At 52.6% G+C, this 19,595-nt stretch overlaps 1 protein-coding gene and 2 long non-coding RNA genes across 5 annotated transcripts in view; 2 read left to right on the forward strand and 1 right to left on the reverse strand.

Annotated features, from left to right (window-relative positions):
- Positions 1-319: 319 nt before the first annotated feature.
- LOC108530356 (uncharacterized) lies at positions 320-5,247 on the forward strand. The gene is made up of 3 exons (XR_001885812.1): positions 320-2,123; positions 3,439-3,607; positions 3,705-5,247. It is a non-coding gene; the product is annotated as an uncharacterized LOC108530356 (long non-coding RNA).
- An 8,647-nt stretch (positions 5,248-13,894) lies between these two features.
- Positions 13,895-17,301, reverse strand: FAM241B (family with sequence similarity 241 member B). Its single transcript, XM_017873183.1, has 3 exons — positions 17,175-17,301; positions 15,652-15,782; positions 13,895-14,702 (listed from the first exon to the last, which is right to left on the reverse strand). Exons 2-3 carry the CDS (start codon positions 15,745-15,747, stop codon positions 14,436-14,438), a joined length of 363 nt encoding a protein of 120 aa, XP_017728672.1. The 5' UTR covers positions 15,748-15,782; positions 17,175-17,301; the 3' UTR covers positions 13,895-14,435.
- Positions 17,302-17,421: 120 nt separating this feature from the next.
- LOC108530358 (uncharacterized) overlaps positions 17,422-19,595 on the forward strand; it is an 8,569-nt gene continuing 6,395 nt past the window's right edge. Inside the window, exons 1-3 of one of the 3 annotated variants that reach the window (XR_001885815.1) lie at positions 17,422-17,722; positions 18,310-18,419; positions 19,138-19,281. This is a non-coding gene — a long non-coding RNA (uncharacterized LOC108530358). Of the gene's footprint in view, positions 17,723-18,309; positions 18,420-19,137; positions 19,282-19,595 lie in introns of those variants that run through there. The other 2 variants (XR_001885813.1, XR_001885814.1) reach the window with 2 other exon arrangements.

The raw sequence follows: 19,595 nt of genomic DNA on the forward strand, positions 1-19,595 counted from the left end.
CAGGGACCACATCTGTCTTGCCCACCACGCGTTTCCAAAGCCTGGTGCCTACTAAGCCCCCATCCATAATGACAGAGTGAGTGAAAGGTGTGCTGCTTTGTGATTCTGAGTTACACTTTGTAAGCGGCAGAGTAGATGCTGGATGAGCTGCTCCCTCATCACCCAACTCTGCTGAACCATCTCCTCTCAACAGAAGAGCTAACCGCCTGCTAAGTCCACACATGCACAAAGATACAAAAACCCAAAATAAAATAACAGAAAGGAGGAAACGATACCAGGGATATCATGGGGAATCATCTATGGAGCACCACCCCTTTATTTTCATAGAAATATGAAAAAGATCATAAAAAATACAGAAACACAAGAGCCGTGCTTTTGAACAAATCAATGGGAAAGTTCTGGAAGGCTCAAAAGTAAGCAAGACAGAGACACACGGTGGAATGGGTTAAACCCACTATGCACACATGAAACACACTACATGATATAAACATTTCTTAGAAATATGAAATTCAGCTAGAAAATAGATCAGCCAAAGGCATAAGAAAGAGGAAGAAAGAGAGTGAAAGAGCGGGAGAAAGGGAAAAAGCAATCATTAAGAACTCAAAATTTAGCAAAATGAGTAAAGTTACCTAAAAGACTGATTCTCAGCCTGAGCTAATACTAGCCTGTCCTGTCTGCAGTGTGGCACATGTGAGGAACAAATCTTTCAGGCTTGTCATCAGCCTGACAACGCTCGTGTGGAGTTGGTTTTGGGCTTGGCACTGGAGTGGGGAGGACACCACCTCTCATGCCACTCCACAGAAACGCCTCCTGGGGCCTTAACTCTGCTCACTGGGAACTCTCACTCCCAGAGGGGAATCCAGGAGTCCAGGAGCAGAGGGCTGATATTCCTCCTGTCCCCAGGCCTGTTTCCATGGTGACAGCGACCCTCAGGCTGTGAACACCAAGAAGGGAAGTCAGATCACAGGTACTTGGAAGCAGAGCAAGCTCTCCCTCCTGGGGGCCTCCTTGCCAGCTCCTCTCAGCCCCGGCCCCCAGCCCCCAGCACGGAAGTCCTTTGTCTCTGGCTGTGTCTGTAACTGCCTTGCTGCCCCTCGGCCTCCGCTCCAGCCCCCCTTCTCTGTCTGCCGAGTAGCACATGTTCTCCCGCCTCCTGATTGATCTATTTGGAGAGAATGGGGGGAAACGACTCTTTAATTAATCTCCTGCCTTAATTAATTATTGTAATGGCTTTCAACTTGGGGGGAATGAGGGCCACAATGTACTTAATATGTTTTTATGTCGACGAACACATTTTCTACTTGGCAGAGAAAGAAGAGGCCCGTTTTGGGTTTGGAGCTGCGGAGTGATTTATAAAGGGCATTAACACCAGAGGAATACTCCTGCTGCGGACTCACGGGTTGGCTTTTCTCTGGTGACCAACTTTCACCCTCCACCTCTCCCTCTCCCTTCGAGCTCCCCCAGTCTGCCCACGTCTCATTCCTCCCTTTCCGGTACTTCTCCCCCTTCTAACCCACCTCTTTTGCCTGGATTCACTGTGCTCACTATTCCCACCTCACCCCCTCACTGTCACTGTTTCTCCAAAGACGCTTAAGGAAAATGGCCACCAAGCAGAAGCTCTCAGGTTTGGCGTGCATTGACTGCATGGAACAAGTCAGGGGCCTGGAAGGACACTGTGGGCAGAAAAGGTGGGCATCGGGTCAGCTTTGGCCTGTTTCTCTGTGGTGACCGCTCACGCACCCTATGAAAGGCAGAGAAGGTTACCAGGAATACCTCGTATAAATAAAATGCTTTCCAGGCCTCAGTGACCCTGGGTGGGAAGCCCTTTGGAGAAGGCTCCCAGGTTTGCTAGGAGTGGGGAAAATGCTGTCTGGGCTGGCAGAATTTCTGGACAGAAGAAGATGAAGTAAAGAAGAAAAACAGTCCCACAAATCACTCCTCAATGAGGTGAGAGTCTCCACGGCAACCTGTCCAGTGCTGAGCACCAAGGAGGCAGGAGATGTACCGTCACCATGGAAACCACATTCTAGAAACTCACTGATATTGGTCCCTGTTTGCCTCTGCAGATGAGGTGTTGGGGGTGGGGACTAGACCTGCAGGGTCCCTGGGGGAACTGGGACGAGGTGAGCATGAGAAAAAAGAAGGGGCAGGAGAGATGAGCAAGGTGAGAGGACAGGAAGGAGAGATGGAGAGAGAGAGCAGGAAAGGTGAAGGGAGGAGGGGAAGTTCCCAAGAATGAGACAGCCTCTCTCGGGGCACCCTGAGCTCTCTGGCCCTTCCCCAGCGGGGGATGGGCCCTGTGGGGACGAAGTGCTCTGTGCCATGCAAGGGGGTGCACCTGGGAGCTGAGCCAGGTGGAAAGGCCTGAGCTGGGGCCCAGGCTGAGTCTCGCTGTTGGAGAGAGGCACCCACCCATCCTGGCTGCTTTTATTCCATCTCTAGTTATCATCTAGTCAAGATGAGTAAATGGAGCACATCTGGGCGCCCATTCACTGCCCACACTGCAACCTTCCAAAGGATCTGGGACCAGAGGAACCCAATGTGCAGTCTCCAGTTGCTCCCATGCCCCTGGGTGCCCACGCACAAGCGTGCCAGGGCAGGAGGGTGATTGGAAGCTGAGCTCCAAAACCGGCCTCTTCCCCTAATTATACCCAGACCCCGGGTTGCCATTCTCTTTTTCTTGAACTTAAGTGGCAACTGGGTGCCTAGCGCCACCTTCTGGCAGCCATGATCAGAACTGGCTGGTCCCAGCAGGACCTCCATAGCAGAGCCAGGAACCCGCTCTTCAAGCCAGACATCAAACTAGGACCCTCCACCAAATGCCCCTCCGATGGCCTGTGGGCCGGATGAACTGTTCAGTCAAAGGAGCCACAGAGCGCATCCAGTTTAGAGAGCCAGCGCCAGCTCTGACACTGACGGGCTGTGTGATCTTGGCAAGCCTGTTGCCTCACTGGCCTTCAGTGTCCCATCTGTGCAACAGAGGCTTAGACCAAATTGCCCAGCAAAGCTCTGAGCGCCTTGACTGCAGCCAGAATCTAGTCCCCACCTGGGGTATTCTGTGGAGTCTGAGGGGAGAAGCTAGGACCCCTCCTCCAGTGGCCCTCAGAACCTCTCCTTGGCCCAGGGTCTCTATAAGCCCCACATGGTTCAAGGGGGCCCAGCACAGACAGGTATCAGTTTCCCATCACCTTCCCCTTATCAGGCGGGCCCGCCAAGAAGCGGGCAGAAATGGAAACCACAGCACACACAGCACCCACCGCAAGGCATGCTCCAACCCGCCTCCGAGAGCACGGCAGCCCCACCTGCCTTCGTCTGTAGTCTGAAAGAACCCCTGGACCACAAGGCTCCTAGAAATCTGCTAGAGTAGGAGGAGTGCTGGAGAACTGGCATTCTCCCAGTTGATGCTGGCACCTCCTGCCCTTCCTCCATTTTCTGCAGGTGAAGCCCCACTTCAGGACAAGGGGCCAAGTGTATGATGCTTCCTCAGCACTGTGACTGAACACACGGCTACTGAGCTGCCTGCTGGCAATCGAAGGAGCTAGCCAGGGCTGCAGGAGGGGGGCCTGGAGGGGACTGTGATCACCCTGGTGTCCTGGACAGTCACTAGGTAAGTAAATAGAGGTTCTGAGTTGGAGAGCCAAGTTCAAATCACAGCTTTCCTGTTCAGTAGTTTCATAACCTCATGATATCTTCTCATTTGCTAGTTGAAGAAAATGGCAGAATCTTCCCCTCAGGGTTCTGCTGAAGATTAAGCAAGGTCATGTATGTACAACCCTTAGCAGCACTCATCATCATAGACTCAATTCAGAAGATTCCAGATTTGGGCCAGGCCAACTCTGACTCACCCCAATATTAAGAGCATGTTTAAAGTGCAATCTTGAGTGTTCCTTCCATCAATAACTACTTATTGAGCACCTACTACACGCCAAGCACTGCGGTGGACCGCGGGACTAGAACAACAAAGAAGACAGACACGATGCCAGATTTCTTGGAGCTTCTAACCTGGTGGGAGGCAAGGGAGAGTGGTGAATAAACATCAAACAAGGACACAAAGAATGAGTTTCTCTGCATTGTGATGGGGAAGCAAAGGTGCCAAGGGAGCATATGAATAGGAAGCTGACCTCGTCTGGGTGGTCAGGGATGATTTGTCTTTGCCTCTTTCTTCTTCCTGCTGATGGGAATAACAGCACGATGCCTGGAGCTTTGCAGCCATCTTGAACGATGAGGCACAGCTGCTGGATAAGGGGCCTGCATTCCTGATAACCTTGTGAAGGTACCTAAGCCCCCTCTGTATTCTCTATTCCTAACTTACAGAGAGAAAATGACTTTTATATTGTCTAAAGATGGTGGTGTTTTCGTTGAACTGCTGAACTGGAGTTAGTGTTGCACACACTGCCTCTTCATTAGACTGTAAGAACCCTGGGGGAATATGGAGGGCAGCACCCAGCACAGGGCCTTCCTATAGAAGGGAGTCTCAGTGGCTATTTGTGGAATTAGCTGATTAAGCAGGAAGGAGTTGAGAGGAGACAGAAGAATCATTGGACAGACAAATCAAGGGACAAGAAGCTTGAACCATTTCTAGAGACATCTGAGGACAGAGCCAAAGGAAGGTGAGACAGAGACTCAGCAGCCAAGGACAGGGCCTGACTGAACAAGTTAAAGGACTTGAACCCAGGGAGATAAGTGACTTCTGAAACAAGTACCTTAAGGTGTTGGAGGACTCCTCAGGGACAGCTTGATGCTGACCATGGCCTTGAGTGTAATGTCCAAGGAAGACCCAAGACACGGGGAGCAGAGGGACCCGGGTTTAAATCCCGCCAGTTAATATCTGAGTGAGTTCAGGTAAGTTGCCTGGCCTCTCTGAGTCTAAGTTATCAATACAACAACTTAAATAGATGGGATAATAAGTGTGAAATCCTCTACACCCTGCCTGGTACATGGTAAGCACCCAATCAATTGTAATCGTGGCCATCAAGCTATCAGGAGCTATGGTGGGTGGACTTAACGTGACCCCATGATCCTAGCCTCTGGTGTTCACGCGTTTCTGTGATCCTCTCCCTTGGTGAGTGGGACTGTGACTGGCTTCCAACCAACAGAATGCGGCAAAGGGGAGGGGATGCCTAGAGCTAGCTCTGGAGTCTCTCTCCATTGCTGGCTGTGAAGAAACAAGTTGCAGTGAGTCCTATACCCGCAAGAAAGCGCAGCTTATTCTTTCAATAAGTAATCTAGGGGGCTTGGAAGTGGACCCTCCCCAGTTAAGCCTCCAGATGAGAATCCAGCTCTGACTGGCACTGTTGGCAGCTCTGCAGAGGACTTGCTAAGCCATGCCCAGGAACTGTGAGATATTAAACATGTGTTGTTTTAAGCTGCTAAATTTTTGGTGATTTGTGACACAGCACAGAAAACAAATAGAGGTGCTATATCAAGAACATGTCAGTATGGAATATGTAAGGAATATAAAAATTCCCCTTTTCCTGCATGTCAACCCCAAGAGGGGGCATTATTTCCCCATTCATAGAGAAAACTGAGGCTTAGGGGAGGGGCTAAATTCCCTGAGGCCACGCAGCTCCTGGGGGAGGAGGAGCCAGTACATAGACCCTGGGGCCTGCTCTGAGCCAGGAGGAGCGCCAATATCCCAGCTGCAGTGGCAGCGGCCTTACCCCGCAAGGTGTTGTGCAGCTCCACGAAGCCTTTAGGAGGGTCTGCCCCGTCCAGTCCTCCACAGACCACACCCCTCCCTGGTGCCTGGGACCCAGCTGCTTCACACGATTCTCTGGCACCTATCTGGTCCCTGAGGGCATTTGAGTTTCTAACTCCAGCATAACCAGGGCATTGGTAGTTAGAGCCCAAGTAGATCTGGCCCTGGTTTCTCAAGGGCTTGGGAGCAAAAGGCAACAGTCTAACTCCCCTGGAATAAGGCAGAGGCAAGGAGACAGCACATGCATCCCCTTCCTGAGCTGTGAGGCCACAATGAGTCACTCCCATGACATCCCTGTGTCCCAGGGTCACTGCACCCTTTGCACCCTGGGCTGGGCCTGGCCTGTCACCTGACTCAAAGGAGAAGCAAGTGGAGCAGAGGAGGGAGACAGAAGCCCTCCCCAGGCTTCTGGAGTGGGCAGCAGTTCCCAGCTGGTGGGTCTTCAAGGAAGGCTGCTTCGTCATTTAAAAGAGATGCTGGGATACAGGCAGATGTCATGGCGAGCCTTGGGACCCCCGGCTCAGGGCTACATTTATACTACTGACCTAGGTTCTTTCATTCCTCCCTCCCTCCCTGCCTCCTCCCTCCTTGCTTTCTTCTCTCCTTCTTTATCCCACACGTGCTGCGGGGTAGAGCTGCCTGCACTTACAACTTGAGAATAACGTTCCTGAGTGCACAGGTGACAGAGAAGTCGCCAGGATCCAACCCAGTCAAGGCAGGAAGAATGGGCTCTGCTTTTGGGGTCCCCTCCTCTCTTTAGTTGGGCTGGTGACTCATTCCTTCTCATGCAGTTTGCAGAGCAGTCCCCAAGTTTTGACAAAGGGCCAGGGCCTCTGTCTGGGACTGGGAATACAAAAAAGAACTGAGCATGATCCCCGCCCTCGGAAACTCAGTCTGACATGTGAGAGGGAAGGAGCCACAAACCCTGCTCCCCGGGGACAGAGCGGTTCCCACCTGGAGGAAGGCTGCCTCATGGCTCTGGATCTGGAACCCAGGCTGCATGTTTTAAAGCTGCCCAGATGAACTGGTGGTGTGGCTGGGTTGAGAACCACTATCAGAGGAAGAGGAACACCCTGTCACAGGCGCTTGTGGTTGGCTTGTATGTTCTCTTGCTGACAGCGTCCAGATTTTAGCCACTTCATCAGAAGAAAGTGATTTCTCAGGATTCGTTGGGCTCAAAGCTGCAAAAAAGAAAAAACAAACATACCCTTTCATAGACCGATGAGCACGCCCATGCCTCAGAGGCAGATGTCTTAACTGCATGATATTGGTAAGCAGACATATTGGGAAATTTTTCCATTTTTTTTCTCCCAGAATTTCAAAAGCAAATTGCATTTTACGTTTTCTTGACTGAGGGCAGACAATTTTCACTAATGGGCCCTGCAGGAGGTGATCTGATACAAACCCTCATCCATGACATGCTGCGACCCGCCAGGAACTGCATATGCGTCTTCCATTTGGAGCTCAACACCACCCTAGATGACACATCATCCCCATTTCACAGATGAGGCACAGTAAGGAACTTGCCCAAAGGCACACAGCTACCAAGTGGGGAGCCTGTCTGATTCGCCTGCTTCTTGTCTCCAATGAAAAAGACAAGAGCTAGGCAATGGGCCCCATGCCACAAATATCACGTTCTTCAAGAGGAACCACCTGGCACGAGGCCCTGAGTAAGGACAGGCAACTGTGAGGCGTTGGTGGGTGCTGCACTGGGTGAGGCTGGGCTAGATGTAGCCACCCCCATCTAGCCTTAAACAGTGGGCAAGCCCCTCCCACTGGGGGTCACCTAACATGATCACGGCAACCCTGGGCTACAAAATAACCAAGTCTAAAACTTCTCACTCTGTCTCCTAGGCTGAAAACTCAAATCCTGGAAGGTCTGGTTCAAGACTGGACCCCAGTGACAAACCCTCTCCCTGGGGTTCCACAGCCACCTTCCGCCCTCCCTAGGGCTCCCAGATTCACTTTGCTGGAGGCTGGCGAGGCAGGCTCCAGATCTGCTGTCTGCCAACTGTGTGGCCACATATAAATTACTTTACTCTGGGAAAAAGGACATCTATTTTTCTTTGCTTGGGAGAGGATGAAATGAAACAAAACTTATGAATGTTCCTGGCACTAGGCTCAGCCCAGGATGAAACCACAGTGAATGAGAAATTATAATGGAATTGTGCATGCTCTCCACCAGAAAGCTTTCTAAAATAGAAGGTAATCCCAAGCCCAGGCTGACTGAAGTGAGCACTCACCGTGGGGAGCAAGAGGGCAGATGAATCCATTTGTAGTGTTATTTGCAGGAGGGAGTGCCTGCTCCTGTCTGGAAATTCCACCAGATGGCGCCACGAGACAACTTCCACAGCCTTTCGGGTCTGCACACCAAGGCGGTGGTGTCTCGGGTCCCTACAAAAGGGCATTGGGAGTTCATCAGCCAGTTCAGAGCTAAGGAAAGCTGCGGTCTTGGTCTCTCTTCAAGGCTTTTCTTAACCTCCTTAATCCAGATGTTCATGAAAATGGGTTGTTACATGGACACATAAAAGGGAACAACACATACTGGGGCCTTTCAGAGGGTGCAGTGTGAGAGGAGGGAGAGGATCAGGAAAAATAATGAATGGGTACTAGGCTGAATACCTGGGTGATGAAATAATCTGTACAACAAACCCCCATAAGTTTACCTATACAATAAACCTGCACACGTACCCCTGAACTGAAAAATTAAATTTTAAAAAAGAAAATGGGGTATTAGAGGAAATGGGGACAGCGACGTTGGCAACGCCAAGCCAGGCAGCAGCAAAGTCCATCAAGCGTCTACTGAGGGCAAGGCCCTCCATGATAGGGGTCAGTCTCAGAGCTGAAAGCGGCCTTCATGGAAGTCTAGCCCAGCCTGTTTGTTTTTCCAGAATGAAGGAGGCCAGGAGGGGGTCACTCCCTGCCTGTCAGAGGCTGTGGAGAGGCCCTCTCAGCTCATCTCAGGGTACAGTGTGAGCCAGGAGGCAGTGTTCAGGTGAGGCTACTGCAGGGAGCCAGCTGAGGGCAGAAATTGCACCCTATCCAACCGCAAAGGAGACTGAGAAACCCTATCAGGTTATGACAGACCCCTCGGGCCCTGGAAAAGGGGAGACAGTTCTGTCAAGATCCCCACATTTCAGAGAAAAACCCCGTGGGTTGGTTCAGGGTCAGAGCTGCAAGGCCCTGAGGGTCAACTGAGTCAATCCCCTGTGGTACAGGTGAGCCCAAGAGAGGGTCGACAACTCAAACACCAAAATACTGCAGGATGAAAACGCTCTTCATGTACTCATACGAAACATGCCAGGATATATTATTGCTGAGTGAAAATTTTAAACGGCAGAGAAAACCGTGCCAAATTTTCTATTATTTGTATTTTTTAAAAAAAGAAAAAATAGTATATTCATGTTTGCTCATATTTGCATAATTAAATTCTGGAAGTGTTTAGAAGACACTAAGAACAGTAGTTATAGTGGAGTGGAGGAAGGGTGGATGGATGGGGACAGAGGAGGGAGAAAGGCTTTTCTCTATATACATTTGTATATCATATCATCTTTGAACCACACAAATGCATTACTTTACAAAGAGTGAGACTTTTAAAATAGCTTGCTTAAGATCATACCATGTTTCCTACAGTTGTGGGGTACTGTTACCTGCCAGGATGTGAAATGATTTGGGGTGGTGCACACGACGATTATAAACAATTTACAAACACAGCACCGAATCATACGGTGAGGAAGTCATTCTTCTTTCGTTTCTCTTCCGTCCTCTGAATCCATTGAGGAGAAGGTCTCAGTGAGGGGCCAGTGAGGCTTCAGTACCACTCCCAATCTTCATAAACTGACTTTTTTTTTTTTTTTTTTAACAAAGAAAGCAGGCATCAGGCTAAGGACTTGGACAACAGCAGTGACTAGCTAAAATGGAATATCATTTATTTTTCTGTCCTGGATTAATGTGTACGAATACCTACTGTGAATGGCAAGTAGTGCTGGTTTTCCATTTACAATAGTAACATGAAGCTTCCTTTCAAAACATTAAGATGTGAGCTGCCGTTAAAAAAAAAAAAATGTTAAGTGAGTCCTAATACCATTGCTCTGTGAATACAGTAACATTGAGTACTAACCTGTGCCAGAAACGGCTAAGTGCTTCCCATGAATTAATGTACTTGATCCTCTCACCCTGGGAGGTGCAGATGAGGACACGGAGGTTTAGGGAGATGCTGGGCCATGCCAAGGTCTCTGGTTAACAGAGCTGAAGCCGGGAATGGGAAGCAGGCATTCAGCCCCCAGCAGGGCCCCTGCCCACCAGAGGGACTGAAGCTGGGCGCAGGGCCAAGGCACACCAGCCCTGTGCCCCACCTGCCTGGGCACTTGAGGCAGTGGCCCTCCGGCTTCATCTCAAGCAGCTCCAACCTTCTCCTTCCAAGTTCTGAGTCCCTAAAGCCATCTGGTTTCAGCTCTGCCCCCAGCCTCAAAGCAGAGGCTCAGAGGCACACACACACGCCTCCATACACACCCCCTTTGTAATTCTTTGAAGCTCTCACTCTACCTGCTTCTTGAACTTTCTCTTGCTGCTCTTTCAAGCACTGGGTGGCAGCACCAGGTGGGGTAGGCTTGCTTGTCCTACTGGCTGGACAGGCTGCAGATTCTCTCTGCCTCCCTCCCCTGCCCCCACTCAACCCTTTGAGAGAGAACTGGATTTGTCACTTTGCAATGAAAATATGCATTTGGGAATGCAGGGAAGAGAGCTACATCTTCATGACTGCGGCCCAGGGCTGGGAAGCCACTGAGGCCACCCAGCTGGGCAGCTGCAGCCAGTACCCTCGCACCCACCTCTGTGCCCTCTGCCCCCACACAGCTGATCCCATGGGGCTGCAGGCAGGTCTCAGCAGATAGTGCAGCTGGGCGTCTGCATCTGCAGCAGGTTTCCAGACGATGCTGATGCAGGTATAGCCAGAGGTAAAACAGAGGAGTGGTCAAGAGCATGGGCTGTGGGCCTCTGTTTGAATCCTAGCTCCACCCAGCTTGCTTTGGGTCCTACAGCAAGTTATAAACCCTCTGCCATGTCCTCTGCCATGAAATAAAGATGACAGTGACAGCACTTATGTCATAAGGTGCTAGTGACAATTAAATGACATAAATGCTTAGCACAGGGCCAGGCACTCCATACACTCTCAACAAACATCATCCAGTCCCGACACTCGACACCAGCAACAAGCCCCTCAGCTTCCAGGAGCACAGCGAAGTGGCTGTGTTTCTTCTCTAACAGCTGCAGGAGGGGCAACCCTGCTCTTAGAAGCCCAGCACTGCCCCAGTCAGGGCTCCCAGGTGCCTGGGACAAGGCGGCCACTCTGGAGCCAAAGTTGCCAGTGCAGAAGCTGTGGGCCATGGTGCAGCACCTGTGGAGGCAGCTCGGGGGTGGGTGCAGTCCCCCTCTCCATGGCCCTCTGCCCACCTCTTACCCGCCATGCTTTGGGTGATCCCCTGAAAGGCTCTGAGAGGTGGGCAGGGCCCAGATCGTCATCCCTTCACAGGGATGAGGAAACCAAGGCTCAAGACACTATGTGAACTGTCCACAAAGAGCAGAGCCAGGCCTGCAAACAGGCCTCCTATGCCACCAGGTGAGCCACAGAGCGCAGGGGCAGCTTTCCTCCCGTCCTCAAGTTCAGGCATCCAAGTGGACAGAGGCCCTGGCCACTGCCTCAGGGCTTCCCCTCAGACCCACAGAGCTAGAAAGGCCCCAGAGAGGGAGCCCGACATCCCCGGCCCCCACCTATGCTAAAAGGCCCCATTCTGGCCCCACTCAGAGGGAGGCAGGAGCTGGGAGACGGTTGCTCGGGGGAACTGGCAAAACCAGAGCCACTGTTTCATCTGATCTCAGGCTTGGTGTCTCCTTCAGGGAGATGATGGTCCCCACTTCCAGGACTAGCTGGAGGGTGGAGAGGGAGGAGCTTGGAGAGCCAAGGGCTTGGAATGTGTGGAGGGGACCAGGAGGCTGGCTGGTCCCGAGATTGAGCAGAACGGACGAGTCAGACCCCAGCAGCTCTACTCACCGGGTGGCCCCAGCCAAGGAGTCAAGGCAACTCCCCACAGTGGGGCACTCCACTCTTCAGCCCCACAGAGGCGCTGGAGGCCTAGTGGGGTCTGAGCTGCTGGCTCACATGGGTGGGAGGAGGAGCAGCTCTCCCCAGGCAGCAGGGCTGGAAATCCAGCCTGCCACGGAGACACAGGGTTTGAGGATCAGCAGAAACCTCCCTGGAAATCTGCCCTCTTGGGCAGGACTGGAACAAGACAGGCAGCTCAGTCTGGGGGTCCTGTCACACAGCAGGCAGAGCTGGCGGTGGGCAGAGAAGGAAGAGCCCACCCCCTCAGTGAACTTCTGATGAGGATGCTGAGTAGACCGAGGCAGAGGCTCACTCAGGCCTCTCAGCTCTGATCTGGCCTCCCAGAGGACCTAGCCTCTGCCTGTGCAGGACACAGCCACCCCCTGTGAGGCCTCAGTCAGTCAGTGCAGGGGAGAGACCTGTTGAGGGCTTTCAGGCAGGCTGGAGTACGGAAGTACGTGGCCCCAGGCCACTCCCAGCTGCAAGCTGCATGACCCCAGGGGGCGCCTCCCCACACTAAGCTGCCTCTGTGTGCATACCTTTCAGACACTGGCCTTAGGAAGTGAGGCGGAGAAGACAGGTGGCTCAGAGAAGGGCCAAGAGACCCATCCAACCAGAGCAGCTCTATGGGGCCTGGAGCTCAGTCAACAAACAGGGCAAGACTTCACCTCCTCTTGGGCCCCACCAACTGACTTCCAGCCCCCAGCCCTACCCCTTAGGCCGGCTAAGCACCAAGCAAGCCTCAGGAGAAGCCATCTCTGCCCACTGTGGCCCCTGCCCACCTCCACCATCCTGCCTAAAGCCAGGGAGGCCCCTCTCCTCCCGCTTTTTTATGGTCAGCTTTGTGGGGAGGGTTCCTCTAGCCAGAATGAAGGTGCAGAGGGAAGCCCTGCTCACCCCCACCTTCTCTAACAGACCCTAATTCTCAAAGGGCCTGGACTTTGGGAATGGAAACTGAGTTCTAGAAAAAGGTATTGTTCTCAGCCCTGAATGTGAGGACTCAGATTCATATCCCCTCAAGGTATTTTATATATTGGGGTTTTCCACTCATGATTTATGTTTTCAGAGTCCTGCAGCTTTGCAAGGGGAAAATGAAAGGGAAAACCCACCCCTAAGAGAAGCTGAGGGAGAAGGGAGTTAGGAGAGCGGGGTATGGCCAGGAACTTCCCTGTGGCTGGCAGGCTGGAGTTGCAGGGGCTTGGAGCCAGGCGAGTGGGTGGGCCGAAGTGTCAGGACAGAAGGAGATGCCATGGGGACCAGCTGAGACACCAGCAGGGCTGAGCCCCCAGCTCCCTTTGTCCAGGTCCCAGGTGAGAAGCTTCTGTTCCAGACGGCACGGCAGGCTCTCAGATGGAGGGGTGGCCTCAAGCTCCTTCTTGCTCCCATCCTCCCCCGCAGACCTAGCAACTCCAAAACACGCCTTCCTCCCTGCAAACAACCAAACCCAGTGGATCCCGAGAAAAGAATGAGAAACCTGGTGCCAGGACAGACAAGTCCTTGGCTCAACCAGCCTCCCTCCAACCTAGAAATAACCCTCCTCCCTCAGTGGCCCAGAGCCTCAGCCACCCAGTGCCTCCCCAGGCAGGGCTTCCACGCAGATCCAGGGCTCACATGTCAAAACTCAAGGCCTCCTCTCCAGAGAACCAGGGCATCCTCGTTCCACATGCACCGTTTTCTAAGGAGAATGTGCTGCAGCCAGGGGTGACGGGAGCCTCTGGAGGGTGAAAGAGGCTGAGTAGCCTCTGGTTAGGAAGGTCTCCTTAAGCAAGGGAGACCTCGGACCTACACCCTGGCTCTCCCGACCCTGCAGCCTCATCAGTCATTCTGGCTAGAGGAACCCTCCCCACAAAGCTGACCATAATGTCTGGCATCTCAGAGTGAGGCTGGAAGTCATCCACACCTCAGGCAAGGGGTCCAAGCCAGATCTCCTCCAGACCTTCTCTCCTAGTTCTGCGATCCTACTGAGAAAATCTTAGAAACCACCCTCTGAGGTCAAATGCTCGCTGCTGCCTGTTCCCCAAACCCAATTCCTCTTTACCATGTTTTCCGGATCTGCGTGCAGGTGTACGATTATTTATACATTTCTTTATATGGACTCATTTTTACTTAAATCTATTTATTGAAAATGTCACAATAAATAGAATGCCAGTACCACCTGTCCTAAACAATAGGTAGCCAATAAAAATATACCATTAAAACAAAAGCAGTGCTATAAAAGTCTGGAATTTTTCCCACCTGCCCTAAGCCTAAGTCCCGCTCCCTAGGCAGAGGAGACGTCGGCAAGTCTTCCACAGGCATCGGAACATGTTGGCATCCAGCTGAGACCTTCTCGGCATAAAGGGATTGAGACAACTGGGAAGGGCATCACGTTCTTGCTCTGATTTTGTGCTACTTAATGCAGGCCCCATACCACCTCAAAATATCTCAGGGGAGCCAAGGGATCTACCCACACTTTGGAAATGCTGGACTAACGTCTCCCTCTGCCTCATGCTTAACACAAGGGGGAAACACACACCTGTGGTCCCCTCTCTGATCACACTTTCAAGGCACCACCAGATCCCCTCAGAATATGCCTGCTCCCACACCAAGGCCCAGCAAGTCCCTCTCAACAGGCCCACCCGCGTCAGCCCCCACAGGTCACCGCTGACTCAGGTGGGACACCAGGTAGACAAGGCCCACCAGGAGGAGGCCACGAACACCAAGCATCATGAGCAGGAAGAGGAGCAGGATGGAGGTCACCGGCTCCACAGCATGGTTGCCGAGATGCCACTGCGGAAAGCCCATGTTCACCAGCTGCCGGTTGAGGTCATTGAAGGGGGACTGAGCAGCACCCAGCCTGGCACCTGCCTGCTGCTGGCGGGGCCAGGACCCCTGGGGAGCACCATGGCCCCTGTTGAGGAAGCTCTAGAACATGAAGACAGAGAGAGATGAATGAATCCTTGGGTTGAGGCACCAGCCAGGAGGCAACCTCTCTAGGCTGTGTCCTTCCCTTCCTACAGACACCCAGGGTCACACCCTCCTTTCTCAGCAATCCCCCATGCCACTCATAAGAATCCCAACAACCAAGTCACAAGCTTTCAGAGCACAGAACATGCCAGTCTATATTCCTTACATCAGGCCCAGGACAAAGGAGAGAGGAAGTGGTTGAGGCACGTTGGACTACAGGGCATGGCTCTAGGGCCGGCATTTTTAATATTTATCATCACTCCTTTCTTTTTTTTGAGATGGAGTCTCGCTCTGTCACCCAGGCTGGAGTGCAATGGCACAATCTCGACTCACCACAAACTCTGCCTCCCGGGTTCAAGCAATTCTCCTGCCTCAGCCTCCTGAGTAGCTGGGATTACAGGCATGCATCACCACACCTGGCTAATTTTGTATTTTTAGTAGAGACGGGGTTTCACCATGTTGGTCAGGCTGGTCTCGAACTCCTGACCTCGTGATCCACCCACCTCAGCCTCCCGAACTGCTAGGATTACAGGTGTGAGCCACCGCACCCAGCCACTCCTTTAAAATAATTATTCTGTGCCCAGGGCTCATCTCCTCTACTTCCTCTCCAGCTTCTCTGTCATGCAACTCACTCTTAAAAGAAAGACACCAGCTCCAGTGAGATTTGCTAACCAAGTTAAAGGAGAGAGAGCTCTTGGGTGTGAAGTCTGGGGAGGCTGCCTGGAGAAAGGAGATCTGGAGAGGTAGACAATAAGCCACTGCGTCTTCCCCAAGTCTTACCCAGTGCTCTGCAAAAAGGGTTTCAGGCTAGAAAAGGTTAGTGACCAGCAAGAGAAACTTCTGGAAGCTAGGAATAGCCAGTACACAGGAGGTCATCTGTCCCACTCCACAGGAAATGAGTACCTACCTGTCGAGGAGTGCTACCTCTTGGTGGCTGGGTAGTGGTCCTCACTCGGGGGTCGTCATCCTGCACGATTTCCCCATTGGCCAAGATCCGTACCATCCTCCCAGGCGCTGCGGGTCCCTGATGGGCTGCACCTGCATTGTGTGGTTCAGGGTGGGTAGGCTAATGGAAGCCAAGTGGCGCAGAAGTTCTCCCCACCACAAAACCTTTAACTGTTAGTTATCTGGGACCAGACTCATGAAGATCCGTGGAGGATTCTCACCCTGACCTCAAAAAGCCTGAAGGAAAAAATTTACCAGAAATTGAGGGAGGCTTGCGGTCAGTCATGCTCACAGCGGTGTCTGATTCACAAAAAGGGGAGAAATAAAGGCAAGGTGTTTGCCAGGCAAAAAGATTTCAGACATGGAGTCCACCAGGAAAACTATCAAAAGGATCCTTGGCAAAGGAAGTTTTATTGCCAATCACTACACTGCCAACAGCACAACTGGGACTGAGCCCCTGCTGTGGCCCACGCCCCGTGGAAAGCTCATCCTGCAAGGCTCACCTCACTCAAGCCTCACAACACTCCCCCCAGGAGGGTACTAGCGCGGCCACTGTGTCACAGGCAGAGAGGCACAGGGAGACTTTTACCTAGCCTGCCCAGGATCACACCTATGGGCAGCAGAGAAAGAACAGGAGGCCAGAAGCTCTGGTTCTAGGGCCCTCTTTGGGTACTAAACTGGGAGTCCAGGGCACCAGGATCCCCAGTGGGGTTCCATTTCCCTTCCACTAAAAAATGGGTCGAGTGTGTTGCTCCCCCAGGGAGTCAATGTCACCACCTGGGCCTTCCCCAGGAACACCCAGGGAGACGGGGGTCACTTCGGGGTTACTTTACAGCCACTGCCTGGTAGCGGCAGACCACACTCGCCACCATGCACCTCTGGGCTGGCTCAGAAAAGCATACCTTTGCTGCAGAGGGCACGCCCCTCACCTGTCCCTCACTTCGCGGGGAACACCAGTCCAACCTTGGCTAATGGGCGCAGGGCCCAGCCTTCCCAAAATATGGGAGGGGGGTTGCTGCGGTGACTCTCAAAAGGCTCCACTCCGCGGACCCCTGGACTGCGGGCCCCTCCACGCCTCCCTTTGAGTCTGGGTAAAGGCCATTCGTTCTCAGGAGATAAGCCTCAGTGTCCATCTACGTTCTAGACAGCACTGGTGACATATACGCCAAAAAAGGTCAGGAGCCCCTGTTGTCTCGCCCATAGCCTGGAGCCCGGGACAGGCGCGTCCTCCTCCTGAAGCCCGCTGACCCTGGCGCAAGCCGAGCAGATGGTGGTCGCACGCAGTCCCTTTGTGCTTTGTCATCGCGCGGCCCGCCGGGTGGGCCACCCGCGGGCCCGGCCCGCGGCGCACCTGACATTCCAGGCCGGGGGCGGGAGGGACGCTTCCCAGGCCGCCAGCCCCAGGCTCCGGAGTCCGACACCGGCTCCAAGTCCCGGTCCGGGCTGCGGCGAGGGATGCGCTCCCTCCCCGGCGCGGCGACTCACCTGCAGGCGCGACTCCCGGCCTCGGCGGCGTCCACTCCCGGCGGCTCCTGGCGGTTTCCTCCCACCTGACCTCACAGGAAGCGCGCGCCAGAGGGGCGCGGCCCAGTGGTGGCGCACATCGCCCTCTGTAGGCCGCCTGAGGAATTGCACCTGCTCGGCCCAGGGTTGGGGGCGGCGCGGGGTGGTGGGGTGGGGAGATGGGGCGTGGGAAGGAGTGGGAGGTGGGGATGGAGAGACGAGAGGATGAGAGGAGAAGACACGTGGAAAAGAAGGAGAAGAAGGAGGAGGGATAAAAGAAAGAAAAGGAAGCAGAGTTCACAGAGGAAAAACCCGAGGGGTGGAGGCGCACTGGCCTGGGAGGAAGGACGGGCGCAGGCTCAGATGACCAGTGTACGTTTGCTGAGCCAGCTCTGTGGATGACCCTTGAGTAGGACCCAACCCTGCCCTCGAGGAGTTCCAAGTTCAGCGGGGAAGATGAGGCAGGAACGGGTCAGACCCCTCTGTAGGCTTCCAGGAGAAGATGCGTTTGAGCTGGGACAGGAGGGTAGGTAAGGATAGGTAAGGTCACTCTTGGCAGAAGGAACCACCTGCAGGGAGTGAACGATCCACCTCTGCCTCTTTCCTGATGTTTTAAAATCCACCCCTCCCCCACCACCTTCATAAGCTGTTCCCTGTGGACCTGCTCACCAGTGGGGGAGAATGAACTGTGCAGTCCCACAGTCTGGGTTCAGGTTCTGAACTCTGGCAAGTTACTTAGCTGCTCAGTGTCGCAAACAGGTGTAATCATAGCCTTACAGGACCTCTGTGAAGATTAAGTATGATGTCTCTGGCACATTGGCAATGTTGATAAACGTTAGCTGTGATTATCATTTAATAAATGTTGCTGGGAGTGGGCAGATATTTATTGAGCATTTATTAGAACCCAGATTCTGCTAGCTGATGGGCAGAAGGAACAAAAATAAGAGAGAGATTTAGACCTGGTCTGGAGGACTCATAGTCGGCCACCGTAGTCTGATTATTTGATCATGAAGCCTTATTAGCAAAAAATGTTTCACGGGTCACCCTGGTATCTGTATCTTTTTTATATGTTATGATTTTTGTTTGTTTCTAAATTACACGTGTACTTTGAGAACAGGTTGGCATGATGGATAAAAGGTGGCTGCTGGAGTCATCCTGTGTTTAAATGTTGGTGTGACTGCTTTCTGGAACTTTCGTGTCAAGTGCTTGGATGAGAGCCTGGCCGCAGTAAGTGCTCAAGGGCTGCCGACTGTTATGATCATTAACTCTTCTACTATTAAGTCGATTGTAAAGCACATTTTAAAAGCATAGGATTTTGGTTTATATTTATAATCCTAGTGCTTTCTCCCTGCACCCCAATGTGTTCCAGGTACGCCAAGTGCATGAATGAAAGCAGTAATCATAAAGCAGGATCCCCGATTATCACAGGTGGCTTGTGATCCCAAATCACAATGTGCACATTGGAATTACCTGAGATGTTTAGAAACCATCCCAATACCTAGGTCCCACCCCAGAGATCACAATGTCGTTGATCTGGGTTACAATCTGGGCGTGGAGACATTTTAAAAACCCAGTCTTCTAATGAGCAGCTAGGGCCAAGAGACACTGCCTTCCATGAACAGAGCCCCACAAGTAGGTCACAGAACTCAGGAGCCCCAAGAAGGAGGTAACCTCTGTGGGCTGGGCAACCAGGGGATTCAGGCAGAAAATCATGGATGTTTTCAGGAAGATTTGAGCTGGTATAATTGCTGCCAAAGAGATACACTCCAGCTGGAGAGAACCATAAGAGTCCAGAGGAAGAAGCAAGTGCCTCCAGAGAAGTCAAGAACAGCTTTGGGATGGGGAGTGATAGTGTTTGACTGAACTTAGAAACAGTCTATTATTACCAACTAAAACAGCCTAAGGAGGTAACCTGCCACTTTTGCTATCTCTCCACCTTCTTCAGGTGTCTCCCCTGCTCAAGAACCTGCAATGGTCCCTACTGTCTGCTCCAACAAGCCCCCAACTCATTGGCAAGGCTTTGACAACCCTCCATCTCTAGCCCCAGCACACTCTCAGCACCTCCCTCCCTCAGCTCTGCCCGCCTGGTCTCTTTGCTTTCCCCAGAGTAGGTCACCCAGAGGCCTGCTTTGCTTGGGCCTGAATATCTGCTGGAAGGCCAGCTCCACCACATCTAAATCCCTTCATCCACAAATGTGATAGTTTCTGTTTTGTTTTTCTAAGACCACCAGAGCGGGTACAAAAGAACCAGCGACTAGGCAAGGGTAGGAGCAAAACCGCAAGTTTATTTTGGTCACCTAGCTTCAAGGGAAGAAGGTGGGTAGGGAGAGGTCTGTTGGCCCCCCGACAAAAGGGGCCCCCAGAGTCACCCGTACAGCTCTCGGACGGAGTTCCCGCAGTCCT

The sequence above is a fragment of the Rhinopithecus bieti genome, unplaced genomic scaffold (genome assembly GCF_001698545.2).
Source record: "Rhinopithecus bieti isolate Rb0 unplaced genomic scaffold, ASM169854v2 scaffold_6907, whole genome shotgun sequence".
NCBI classification, from domain to species: domain Eukaryota; kingdom Metazoa; phylum Chordata; class Mammalia; order Primates; family Cercopithecidae; genus Rhinopithecus; species Rhinopithecus bieti.

Excerpts from the sequence above, each read along its gene's own strand:
- FAM241B (XM_017873183.1), bottom strand. The coding sequence starts at position 15,747 with ATGGTACGGATCTTGGCCAATGGGGAAATCGTGCAGGATGACGACCCC. Across the intron at positions 14,703-15,651 it reads GAGGTAGCACTCCTCGACAG|AGCTTCCTCAACAGGGGCCA; the intron begins GTAGGTACTCAT and ends TTCATGTTCTAG.